Here is a 12,984-nt window from a genome sequence, read left to right on the forward strand (position 1 = left end):
GCTAATAAAATTAACGGAATCCGTAGAAAGTTCTGCAGTCAATTTGGTCAAGTAGTGTTTCTTAACATTTACTTTCAAAATACTTTCATTTTGGGAAATGATATTATATTGTCATTTCAATTAATTGTATGTCTGTTCTCTTCACATTTAACCTTTTAAACAAGGAATTTCCAATTGGAAGACAATAAGTCCAAATTGATTTAGTCAATTAGAATAATAAGAATTATCATCAGGAAAATTGGCTGTATTAACGGCTTCCTCTTCCTTTGTTTAAATTCTCTCTGTACGACATCTTTCCTTATTTAGCCAATGAGGAGCTTTTCAAGGTTGTCTAAGGATGCGGCAAAAGTCTGTGCGGTTTTCACCTTGCACTTTGAAGATTATTTCTCTGTTAAGTTTATACTTACAAAACCCACTTCTATGAAAATAACCTAGCATTTTCCGCAACTTGAACCCATCAGTGATCAGAATTGCACGTGACAAAAGAAGCTCAAAATTTAAATCAACCGTGACTGAAGGAAGGTGCGAGGTTAAAATCAATTTTAAATCGACTAAAAAATAAAAATATAATCTTTACTGAATATATTGTAATGAAAATGATCTTCTCGATCAACTTAATACGTCCTTGATCTGAGCGAATGTAAAGGACTAAAAATAGCTAACACAATCGAACACAAAAACTCTTCGAGTACACAATGAGTGGACTTGAATTGAGTTCGACCAAACTTTATATTACACAGATATAAGTATTTAGATTGCGGTTTAATTAACATCCACCCCGCGTATCGTGACCTACCACATTAATAACTTCCATTGATGAGATTTACAATGAAAGAGCCTTTACTAAATAACCTTGTTATGTAGTATATATTAATTAAAATTCAAAAAAGATAGTCATACAATAGTCCTAAAACCTATTTACATATACAAATAAGGGCAAAAAATCAAGGATCCCTATAAATCCACATGAGTTCAAGGTCTTTTCTTGTTGTTTGTTTTGGGCATCTGTTTTATTTTGTTTAAACCTTTTACTAGAAAATCACCACTATAATAATTTGAAATGTTATACCCACACTACTTCATCAAATAGGAATGGTTTTAAAAAATAGTTGTTGGATAAAATGAAGGATAGTGATGTTTCAAGTTACAATTTTCTTGAAATTTGAAATTTCCTGCTACGTCATTACTGTTAGATAACCACAATTTTGCAGACAACATTTCAACATAGGTATCAAAATGATTAAAATTAAACTTACCCACGTTTTCATTATCTTTCGAATATAGGCTCATCAAAAGAGAGGGGACCGAAGTAAAGCGAAAGAAGATTGCTATTTTTAGGAACGCTTCACGTAACTTAGAAATATTTATTTTTAACACGTAACTTGTAAGTTTATTAATAAATAATCCACCAGCTGTGCAAGATATTTGTTTTCAAACGTCGGCATATATACAAAATATATATATTATGTTTGCATAGTTAGCAATGACTCATAGAAAATGAATGTCTTTCCATATTTGCAAAGTTAGACCAGATGTAAATTCAGCTGTTTACATTAGAAGAAAATAATTCTTTTATGAGATATTAAACAGGCATTTCTCTTATAGTTGTGAGAGATTGATAACTGTTACATTCTCTTGATACACAAGATATTGAATCGTTTGTTTCAAATCGCCGAAATTGGGTTTACATCGGAAACTCATGTTTTGGTTCTCTGGGAATGAAAAAGTGATTCTAACCTGTCCAATTATCTCAAGTATATCTCAAGAAAGAAAAGTACAGAAATCTCAGAATTATATTTGTAAAATTCACATAATTTATGAAGACGTTAATAGAATCATAATTAGCAATCGCCATCATTTTATGTACAAATCTTTTGATCTTTTAAATAATTATATTATGAGTGAGTTACTTTTTAGTAAAGTTTTGAGTATAGAGTGAAATGTTTCAATACGTATAACACAATATGCAAAGAATGTGCCTTTATGCCACTCCAGTAACATAATTTAAAATAAATAAAACTATAAAGCAAATTCTTGACGTCGAAAACATGCAACAGGCTTTGACAAGTTGTTATTAATTCTTTTTCGTTCAATTATTTTCTTCTTTTTTTTCTGCTGACGAGTTTTAAACTGTAATTTTCTTGTCTAATTTGTTACTATCTTATGTAGGTCAAGGAAATTGTCAAATAAAGACATTAAACTTCTTCATTAGCTCTTAAAAGCATTGATGCAAACAATGAAGTTTTCTTTTATTAAATTCTACTTATGTAACATACGTATGTACCTACTAAACAATTTTATTTAAAAAAAGTATATTCTAATCAAATTAATTTACGATTGGATTTCATTTCATATTAAAATAAGAAAAATGTTTACGAATAACATCCGAAGTTAAGTCATGAAGTTTGTAGGTCTCAGGAACAATAACAAAAAGATATTGAAATTACTAAATTAGTATTCTTCTTGGAAACGTTTAAAGAAAAGTGTCACACCCTCAAGAGTTGGAGGCAAACTTTAATATACATATGTAAGTCCTTAGAAAATCTGCTACTCAGTTGAGCAAATTTTAGTTTAAGGAATTTAACCGAAACATCGTCAAAAAAAAATCCAAAAAAATACAGGGAATCAAGCTTGCTATTATGTTCCCTTTTTAAAATATTAAGGGAACAAACGTAGGAAATATATACATTCACTACAAACATGTTTACACAGTCCTAAAATATCAAAACTATAACCGATTAAAACTGCTAGTAACTTGTGTTACAATGGTCATGGTAACATAAGAATTGCAATAATTCCACACGTATTTGAGATAAAGAATAAGAAACTCAAGTAGATTAGTAGGTAATCTTTAACTGCGCACTAAAATCCATAAAATTAATTTGAAGGTAACTCTTGCTTAGAACCCATAATTATATTTACAAAGGCGATAAAGGAATTACTACTGTAAATTGAAACTGTTCTTAAGTGAAATAAGGTAGAGGGAAGAATGTTAGTAAATGCTATTTGTACTAAACGTCATTTTTGCAATTATTCTCAAATATTTTGATCAGTAATTATACTGGAAATGCAATAAAATAATTCAAATTTCAAACATACGATAAATTGTCGCAGCTGTGCAATCTAGCTAGTGATAAACAGTTATCTTTTAATGAGCCAGCTAACTGAATAATAAAACTAAATAAAGCTGAATGATAAGCAATATTTTTAATTGCAGAAATAAATGAAGTGTGGAGGGGTGCTTACCTTTAAGCTGACGTATGTGTATGTCCACTTGCACTTTGCTGGTATATCTCGTTGAAGATGGCGAAGTTGGAGAATTTAAAGATTCTGTAGAAACACTTCTAGAACATGATGGACTTAGCTCGACCGATGGAGTCCGAGCTGTTGGACTTGGTGTAGCTGACAGGGAACCTTGGCAATTTGGCAATAACTTAGTATAACTTCAACCCAATAAAACTAACTTAACTCTGCTTAATGGGACTCTTTCAATGAAAACAGACGATTTGTTTCAGAAAGACGAATTTACCTCTTATTTCAGAATTTATAATATTATAACCAGTTATTAATAAATAAAAACTTGAGTTGATTTTCTCATGTAATTAGAGTTAAATGAACTTACTGTGATTTGTAGTTGAAGCAGTAAAATCAAATCATTTTAGATACTGCATAAAACTAAATCACAATCCAGCTCATACCGCAACTCTGTTATAAACAAGCAACCAACCTAGTGTTCAGTTGTTCATTTACTAAAATTTAATTAAACGTCACCTGTTCTCATTAAAATAATTCGACCAGAAATGGTTTCGCTTAATAACTTTACTGCTGGTAAAATTGAACAAATTACGTGAAATGGGCTTCCATAAATGCTTAAGCGATCACTTTTATTCATTTAAATTCTAGTTCAGTGAAGAATATAACTTTTAAGAAATAAGTTAAAAACTATAATTTACTGATTTCAATTTATTATTGATTAAAGAACAAAATGGCATAAGTACATTTTTGCAGAAGGATAGTGAGGGGCTGAATTCAGTGCTTCAGCGTGCCCAGGGCTTAGAAGAAAGTTCTGGGTTTACGGTTGTAACAACACGTTTGAAAGACTGGAGAAAGAATTACATTCAGAACCCTCGCCTAACTGAACAGCTCATAGCTACGACCAAGGCCGAGAACTCCAATCTAGTGTTAGCTGACTGTTGGCTTTAAAGATATGAGCATGATGGGTGTAGCCGAAGGTGGTAAGTTTTTTTGGTAAACTGAAAGAGAGACACCGCTCCAAGTTCTTGGCCTCCCAAAGTAGGTGTTGAATTGCTCTCAGTGATGAGTTACACTACAAGACAATTCGAAGCCTGCTCGTGAGCAGGTTTGCTAATGTAGTCTGCTGCTCATGTCTATTAACTTTAGCACACAAAAATTCAGAAATTTTTTTACATAAAATAATCCTAATTATTTCATTGTTGTGGCAAATTAGAGGAAAATAATTTTTAGCGCCTACAAATTAAACATTTTTTGTAATGAAAAAGTTTCACGGACATTGTAATCTATCGATTTAAATTTAACTTCAATAAGTCATTAAATCGACTATTTAATTTTAGAATGTTTCTTGATACACAAACATGATTTCCCATAAAAATTTAGTTTTTCTGAAATTAATTTTGTTATAAGTTCAGATACGCGATCTCTTTGTGAGATCAGAGAGAAAGAGTTCTCGGAATTTGGCCGTGATAAGACATAAGAACTCTCGAAGGCTCACATTTGTTCAGGTGGTCATCATTAAATGTCTTTAACTTTTTGCTAATGGCGACGATATCATGCTCTGCAAAATGTGATCAGGTCTGTTGGCTTCTAAATAAAAGGAAAATTTCACTCTGATACAAATCGGAATAACCTTATTTTGGATTCCAACATGAATTTACTGAAACAATTCTTTCCAAGGATTACAATTTAAATGCTAAGTGAACCATTGATGTGGTGTAAGAATAAATAAATTTTAAAAAAAAAGTCCTGACAAAGGTCTATGTAAAATGCATTCTAAATAGAAAAAGAAAACTTCCGCCGGAAACGTCTATTATCTAATTCAGACCTTTACTGTGTGCGAGAGAGAAAGAGAGATCAAATTTACGATTACTTAATTTATTTTTAAAAAGATAGCATTGTTATAAAAACTAAAAAATCGAGAATTATATCTAAACCACTCTCATTGGCTTAAAGGGACAGCTGACAGGGCAAAAACTTTAATTACGCGACCTTTTAAAAAAAAGGATGCCTTCCCTAAACCCTAAACTTCTATATTCCAGTCATACCCAAGGTTGTGGAATTATAATTTTTTTTTTTTTTTTATAAGATTAGGGTCGACAAGTTCAATTAATTACACTGAGAGTAGATATCTTTAAAGATGTCAACTACAGGACTCCCAGATGGCATCTGTGACCTAAATTAAATTAAATGTTCCAGAGTAAACTGGCCTTGACCATTTTGTTACACCGTACGTGACACTATCATAATAACAGAAGGTCATAATTTCATTATGTAGTTCTGCATCTTTGTGAATAACTCTAATTTTTTTCAATGTTTTCCGCAAAAATTTGATACTAAAGTGGGAGTTATAGCGTCTGAATGACTCGTTGGGATGGATTTTTAACAAATAAAACTAATCAAAATTTATCGTTAAAGGTTTTGGTGAAAGCCAACGTTTGAAAATTAAATTTAAAATACAGAGAAATTACCAAAAAAAGGTGAAGTGTAGTTACACTAGTTAGTAACTGAAGTTTTAGACCGGACTACGCAGTTGGTGATACAAATTTGACAAAAACTATTTATTATTAAATATTTCTAAACGAATTGGATCATTAGTTTTGAGAATAATAAACCATATAGTTAAAAAGTTTTAATCAGTTAGGAAGGACTGTTAGATTGTTTATAATTTTCCAAAAAGACATTCTCGAACAAAGGAAGTAGATATCCCAAATTTATTTCCACAAAAGAAAGAAGAAGGAATTGAAGGCAACCATAAAGATACATGAAGCCTAAACTAAATGTGAGTGAGTCTTCTGGAAGATATTTAAATCAAAACAAGGTTTTTGTGACAGCCTCCCTCATTGGTATTTACCCACTTTGATAGATGAAAGATAGTCAAATCATAACACACAATGCGTCAATGCGCTAGACGATAATCTCTGCCCAACTATAAGACATCCTGAAAATATGCGATTAACTCAAACCAGTGATTGAATGTAAACCAAGTAAAAACAAAGTTTAACGATCCGATTCATAAAAGAAAAGCTCGGATTAGAATGGCTTTCAAGAAAATACAACATTTCACATTGAACTCAGCGATCAAATTTAATATTTTGTTCCATTTTCATTTCATATTTATTTAAAGTTCCAACATCAATTATTGGAAATTAACAAGAGATGCAACAAGAAGTTAAAATAAAGTATTTTTCGGGGGAGATGTATACACAAATATTCATTAGAAAAAGGTAGTAAATGAAAAATGAAGGATACAGATATTAAAATTGTCCAATACACAATAAATGGAGGAGGAGAGAAGTGAAATAGTTTCCTAGTTTAGCGTGCTGAACGTTGAAGATAAGAAGCATCAGCAGGGAAGTGAAAGAAATGTTCTTTTCGTTGGAAACTCCTACTCGAGAAGTACCCACGATAGAACCAATAAACTCCCTTCAGCACCATAAACCTGACACGCTGATAATAACAAATGGATTTCTAGTTCGTAAATAAATATATATAAAAAAAGGATATAAGTTATCTTTTAATTGAGAAGAAAATTACAGCGGTTTTTTTTGTACCTTGTTGAACTTTATTTTTATAAATTGGTTGGCGTAACGTCAGGCTTAAGGTTTTATTTATCGGCAGCAGCCAAAGAAAGCCTTTTCTTGGAGACCAATTACTTTATTAATAGCAACCTTTGTTTGTTGTACCATTCTTCAAATGAAATACCAGAATGTCAGGAGTGTTGAAGAAGTAAAACCTATGTACCTAGGATCAAAATTCAATGGAGGATTGTGTTTAAGGAGGATATATTAAGTCTCTAAAAAAGAGATTGAGGATTAGAGGCGCTAAGCCAAATGGGGCAGAAGAAGAGATTGAATTTGAAGGAGTTCAAAAATCAATATTCTCACTGGAGAGAGTTAAATAAAATAGAGAATAAAAATAATGAAAAAGAAGCCAGCATGTGAATTTTAAAGTACATAAAAGTTAAAAACAATTTTGCTGTAAAATATAAATATACTTCTCGTTTAATTTAAGGATCAATATTGTGAAACAATATCACAGATATTTTGTAGCAATTGAGGTCACTGAGATACACACAGTTCCGGATTTCCTTCATGGAAGAACGGCAGTAAAATGGAAATGTTCGTGACATAAATATTCATGAACAGGTTTTATTTTAGGAAAACGGATTTTCCAAAAAGATTAACCTGATTTATTAACAAGATGGGATTAGTTAATTATCCTTTACTTTAGTTCAATTTTTCAATGACTTACAACGCGGTTATTTTTAATTCACCTTTGTACCTTTTTGGCAGTGAAGCAAACTGATTGATTGATTTGTAAAAATTTAACCGTTCCGTAAACAACGCAATTTTATCGCTAGCTCGAGAAACACTTCCCGTAACTTATAGCTACAACATCTACAATCATCTTTTTCTTCCAGAAAAAACGCGCTCAGATAAGTCCTTGGGTTAAAGAAATGATCTTTGTTTTCAATACTTCCACAAATGTTTAAAAGTTTTAACATAAACTGCACATACATAATTAATTGTGATAGTGCATTAATTAATTTTTTTTTAATTAACACCTGTTCAGTCAATCCACCTGTTGTAAGTGCTTGTAAAGGCAATTCCGTTTTCTTTTCCGCACTGGATTTATATTTATAAACGTTACTGCCTTACTTAAGGCTCGCTTACTTTTCATAACATATATGTGTGTAAGTATGTTGCAGAAATGTTGCATAATTCGTTTTGCTTTGTTTTTTGCCAAATTACGAAGAACTTTGCAAAACACCGGGAAATTGAGAATTAGATACAAGATTATGCAATGTAATTGAAAGTTCCAACTTTGTTCGTTTCATATAGGAAAAGAGTCCACATTTGTTCAATCTTAGTTCAATAATTTGAGTTATTGAGGATTCAGATGTGCCTAAATAACATTGGAGAGAATTTTAATTTTCACCATTTTTGTTTGCCCCACTTTAGAAATTTTATTATGAATTTGTGTTTAAGATAAGAAAATGAACAACGAAGCTAAATTAATTTGATCAATTCTACTCCAATAAAACATTTTTTTATTTCTTAATTATAGAACCAAAAAAAAAATTTATTAATTCTTGTTAATATTAGCAAGAAATTACTTCAATATTAATAAGGTTATTTGGAATTTTAGCAAAATAAGTTAAATTATTCAGTAAGATAGAATAAATGTTGACTCTTTTCCAATATTAAGAACGTGGTGAAAATTTTGAATGATGGATTAAATAATACTTGTTCTATTCTTCAACATTACATAATAACATTTCTTTCTCAATTTTCCGGTGTTTTGCAAAGTTATTCGTAATTTGGTAAAAAAAAAGAGACACATTGTTCAAAATGTCTGCGACAAATGAAAACGATTGTTCGTAACTCGTAAATCTGACTGCGTAGATACAAAAAGAGTATCTTAGTTTCACAAAAGAAGAATTAATTTTAATGTTATTTGATTTTTATTGACAAGTTTGGACGGCTATTAGTCTTCTAGTTACAGTATAGTATCGTTTAAGATGTACCACTTTAGTTCAGTTTGAGTAAAGTTTAAACTTAGTCATCGAAAATGATCACAAACAAATCTGAAAACTACTCTACTGAAAGGAACTTTTATATACATTCTGACTATATTTTGTTTCAAGGAATAAAGAACTGGTGCTCCATAATATTTATGGAATATCAAAATTTAGAAGGTTATGGAGATTAAAAAGAAATGTAATATTAGTAAAGTTAATAAAGACTAACAAACTGGAATAGGATTTAGGTAATGCAAACTATCAGCTGATTGAATCCTCTATAACTGAGTAAAAAATTAAACAAAAGTTTTGGAGAAAAGCAAAACAATAAAATAATTGTGACTGTCGGGAGTTAAGTAACGAATATAGAGCAGAAAGAGGATTTATTTAGTAAGGAATGAACATTATGTTCCTGAAGAAATTCGATCTGGATTCTCTAATCTGTGTTACTAGGCAATAGAGTTTGTTAAATTAAGTGGCAGAAAATTACTTCATATAATTATGCCAGCAATTTACTAAACAGCGAGAAATAATTAGAAACTTGGCCCAAAGTATTATGAGTAATTTAATGTCTTCAAATGACAACGGTATTATTTGAACAAATTGCTTCCAATTACAGACTATATATCTACACTGATTATAGTAATTAAAGTTAAAGGATTAATTGCTTTTACAAATAATAAAAAAGTCTAACTTAACTTTTCATTATCAACTGTTTGAAATAATAGAAGCTTAAAGTAGAAGCCGAGATCTCAGGTAAAGTGCAGGAAAGTGGGCGTGGTTTGTAGCCAAGTTATGCAGACCGGACATACTTCAATGTGTGCACTTTGAAATCGCTAAGTATCTTACTTTAAGGGGCAAATAATAATGGCTCACACACCTGATCACTTTTGGCATTTTGAAACTAATCAATTAGTAAATGTTTATATCAATTTATTTACTTTCTATTTAACGGTAAAACAATTCATAAATCCACAAAGAAAATGCCCTAACTTTATGGACTTTATAAATTAATAAAGGCTAAAATTCGAGAAATTATTTTGTCACTAGTAAATCAATAAAGATAAATTTGTCAGAATATAGGTTAATATTTCTTTAAAAAAAACATCACGTAAATGACCATCGTTTGGGATTTCAACTTCCTACTAACTTTAGTTTATTGTTAAGATAGCCATCACTAGCATGTATTTAGGCCACATTAAATGTATGTTATACAAATTGCAAATGGCCAAATACACGAACTGTCTAAATATAAAGCAATGTATCGTGAAATCATAAGATATAATATTTAAATTTTGTATAAGTTTGAAAAAATCGCAAAATGTGAGAAACTAATTCATATAATTAAACAAAGCGGAGGAAGGAAGTGACAGCTCGTTTCGAATCCCCATCTTTGGTGGTGTCATGGTCTTGAAAGATTGATGTCTTTCAGTATATGGGATGGTGCTATTTAAATTTGAGCTGATATAGAAGGCTTTCTAGGAGACTAAAAAAGTCTCCTGACCGAGGGAACAAACATCAGTCCCAGTAGCGTTCTGAGAGATTCTTTCGCTTAAGGTCCTTGGTACTTTTTGTACTGCAGTGGTCTGCCGCAAAAGTTGATCTCATTCACTTCTGATGGGCAAAGCAAACTGAACACTTCTAAACTGCGAATTACTGGTTAAGAATTGCCGAATGTCCATGTTGACAATTTGTCCTTTCTGTTTCTTAAAAAGAATGACAAGTCAGATAATATTTCGACAAGGTGTTCCGCCGTTATATTTGTGGAGTTTATGATAGTAGGTGAGGATATTTCTCTAACACCCTTTCAGATAGCATTCATTGCAACTGCAAGCTTGCGCTATTAGACATCTGGCATTTGGAGACAATTCGCAAAAAAAGAATTAAGCGTAAATTATTTACTGAGTAGGGTTAATTAAGCTGAAGCCCTGTGCAAAGTGCATCAGGAAATAAGAAATCCCGGTTTGCTAGCGATGCAATCGCTAGTTTGCGGCGCTTGATATTTTACTGTGAGACAGAAGAAGACCACGTCCTAAAAACCTTCGAGCTGGAAAAGAGGAAATACTTTTATCAAACAGGTTTTTGATGGAGAATGATATAAGCCTCTTTGGATGAAGAGTCTTGAAGAACAGGACCCATCCGCGTTTCTACCAATAACGGAGTATGTGTAAAAAAACATTTGCTTAAAAAAAATCATTAGTTTTCCAACTAAATACTTGCATAGCAACAATTTGGTTTTTAAATTTCTGGAAATTTGTTTAAATTTAGAAAATACGAATCTCTGGTATCTCAGTTTGATAATATTTTAAAAAAAAATCTTGAAGTCCTCAAAAGCAGAAAAAACCTCTTCCAGCAAAATTAAAGCACAGGTTAACGTTTAAAATATTTCTTTTTTAAACCGAGATTGAAAATTTTGGAAAATTTTTAATAAATATTCCGTTCAAATCATCCTAAAAGAGGATATATGAAAAAAATTATAAAATCTGTTAATATATAATTTAAAGTAGTGTGATTACAAATAATTTTAAACCTTATGATCGCTTAAGCACTTGTGGAAAAAATCCTGATTATCAAACACAAATTATTGGGAAAAAAATATAAAAGGAAATCAACAGGTGTTTCTAGAATGGACAAGAAATGGGTGATTATTAAAGGAAAATAGAAAAAATAAATTAATTTACATTTTTGCATTTATTTCCTAAAGTTAAGTTAGTTTTATTTACCAGGCTGTTCCGATTTTGTTGGTGAATTTCCAGACCATACTTGTTGGAAAAACTCTACGCGATCTTTTAAGGAACCACCTCTCCCTTTTGTTCGACTTTCTTCCATTGTTCTTTACAGCTTTTTACAAAATTAGCCAATTTAACCCATTTTAGTATGTCTATACACACTGTGTTTACACTGTAAAAAATAATTAATGTTTTTATTAAATAAAGTTACATTGTATTAGACACGAAAAGTTAAGAAACAAAAACACTGTTTATAAAGTTAGTAATATAGAATTTAATCATAAAGTTGGGAACCCCCCTTAGCTCTATACTGTCGTGAACACGACTGAGTTTTAATTTTAAAAAACAAAATGAACGCAGTATCCGTAACTACAGACAGTAGACTTGCCGCGACAAGACTGGAACTGAAGCATTCTTTTTGTTCGTACACGTTCAGTGTATTAGCTTTGTCTGATAGGAATCCTGGAGGGGATTGACAGAGGGCGCTGCTGTTGCTACTCCACAATATTACATTATGTAATAATTGTAATAAATATTACTTTCTCTTTTCTTTTATTGTTTGAATTAAATTGAAGGCAGTCTACTTTACATGTTTAATCATCTAGATTATCAAGTTACAACCAACTAATAGTTCATCTTGAGTAATTAAAAATCATATAATAGATCCACAGGAATCATTTCAAGACGAAAAACCTGCTATAATTATAATAAAAATGAAAAAATCTACTTTAAAATAACAGAAAATAAGAGCTTTAAATAGGATTGTAGATATTACTACATGAAATAACAAAACATCCCTTATTACCAACCCGTTGAAGCTTTTGTAACTAACAAATTCAGATTTGGTCTAGAACCATTTCCACAGAAAGCAAGTGCCCCTTCTTCTGCGGGTACCCCAGCCTAAAAACACATATGGACTCCCTGAACACTCACCAATAAATTTAGGTGCACCTATTTCAGTTCATAAACTACACAGGCGCACTCCAGCTTAACGTTGTTCAAGGTAATTACCCACAATTACACGTTGTAACTTTCGTATCGGATACAGTTACTATCTGTGTAGAAACATTAATGTTAAGATTATAATAACGGCACTGCCATTATATATTGCATTAAAATGAGACGTTTTTCGTTTTGTCATGGAAACAGTTAATAAAATGAATTATATCATCACAACTTTATTAACGAAGAAGTTCTGAAACCTGGGATGGATCTTTCATGAACCGGCGACAATTAACTAAATTAACTAAATTGGCAAATGAAATCAGTACACTGTTAATGATAGAGGCACTCGTAACTGCTGAGATTTTAAATCTTTATAACTAGAATCAAGATCGATCAAGTAGAATTGTGCCGAATAAATGAGTTTGTGGCAGCCGTTGAATTGTAGTGTGTAGATCTAGCCGCCAAATCTCTGGTTTATGATTTCTGTTCAATCTCTGGTGTTAAGCAATTTATTGAAGTTAGATAATAAGGAGG

The 12,984-nt window shown here is 31.2% G+C and overlaps 1 protein-coding gene across 7 annotated transcripts in view; it reads right to left on the bottom strand.

Moving 5' to 3' along the window:
• Msp300 (Muscle-specific protein 300 kDa) overlaps positions 1-12,984 on the bottom strand; it is a 242,910-nt gene that overhangs the window by 180,077 nt on the left and 49,849 nt on the right. For 2 of the 7 annotated variants that reach the window (XM_074133144.1, XM_074133142.1), the window contains exons 1-2: positions 11,500-11,872; positions 3,247-3,414 (exon numbers count right to left, since the gene is read on the bottom strand). The exons of the other annotated variants lie outside the window; for them this stretch is intronic. In XM_074133144.1, the coding sequence (XP_073989245.1) occupies positions 3,247-3,414; positions 11,500-11,605 (274 nt within the window). In that variant the 5' untranslated portion in view covers positions 11,606-11,872. Of the gene's footprint in view, positions 1-3,246; positions 3,415-11,499; positions 11,873-12,984 lie in introns of those variants that run through there. 7 annotated transcript variants of the gene reach the window in all.

Source organism: Rhodnius prolixus, unplaced genomic scaffold, assembly GCF_049639745.1.
Source record: "Rhodnius prolixus isolate KJV_2025 unplaced genomic scaffold, Rpr scaffold_10, whole genome shotgun sequence".
In the NCBI taxonomy this organism is placed as follows: domain Eukaryota; kingdom Metazoa; phylum Arthropoda; class Insecta; order Hemiptera; family Reduviidae; genus Rhodnius; species Rhodnius prolixus.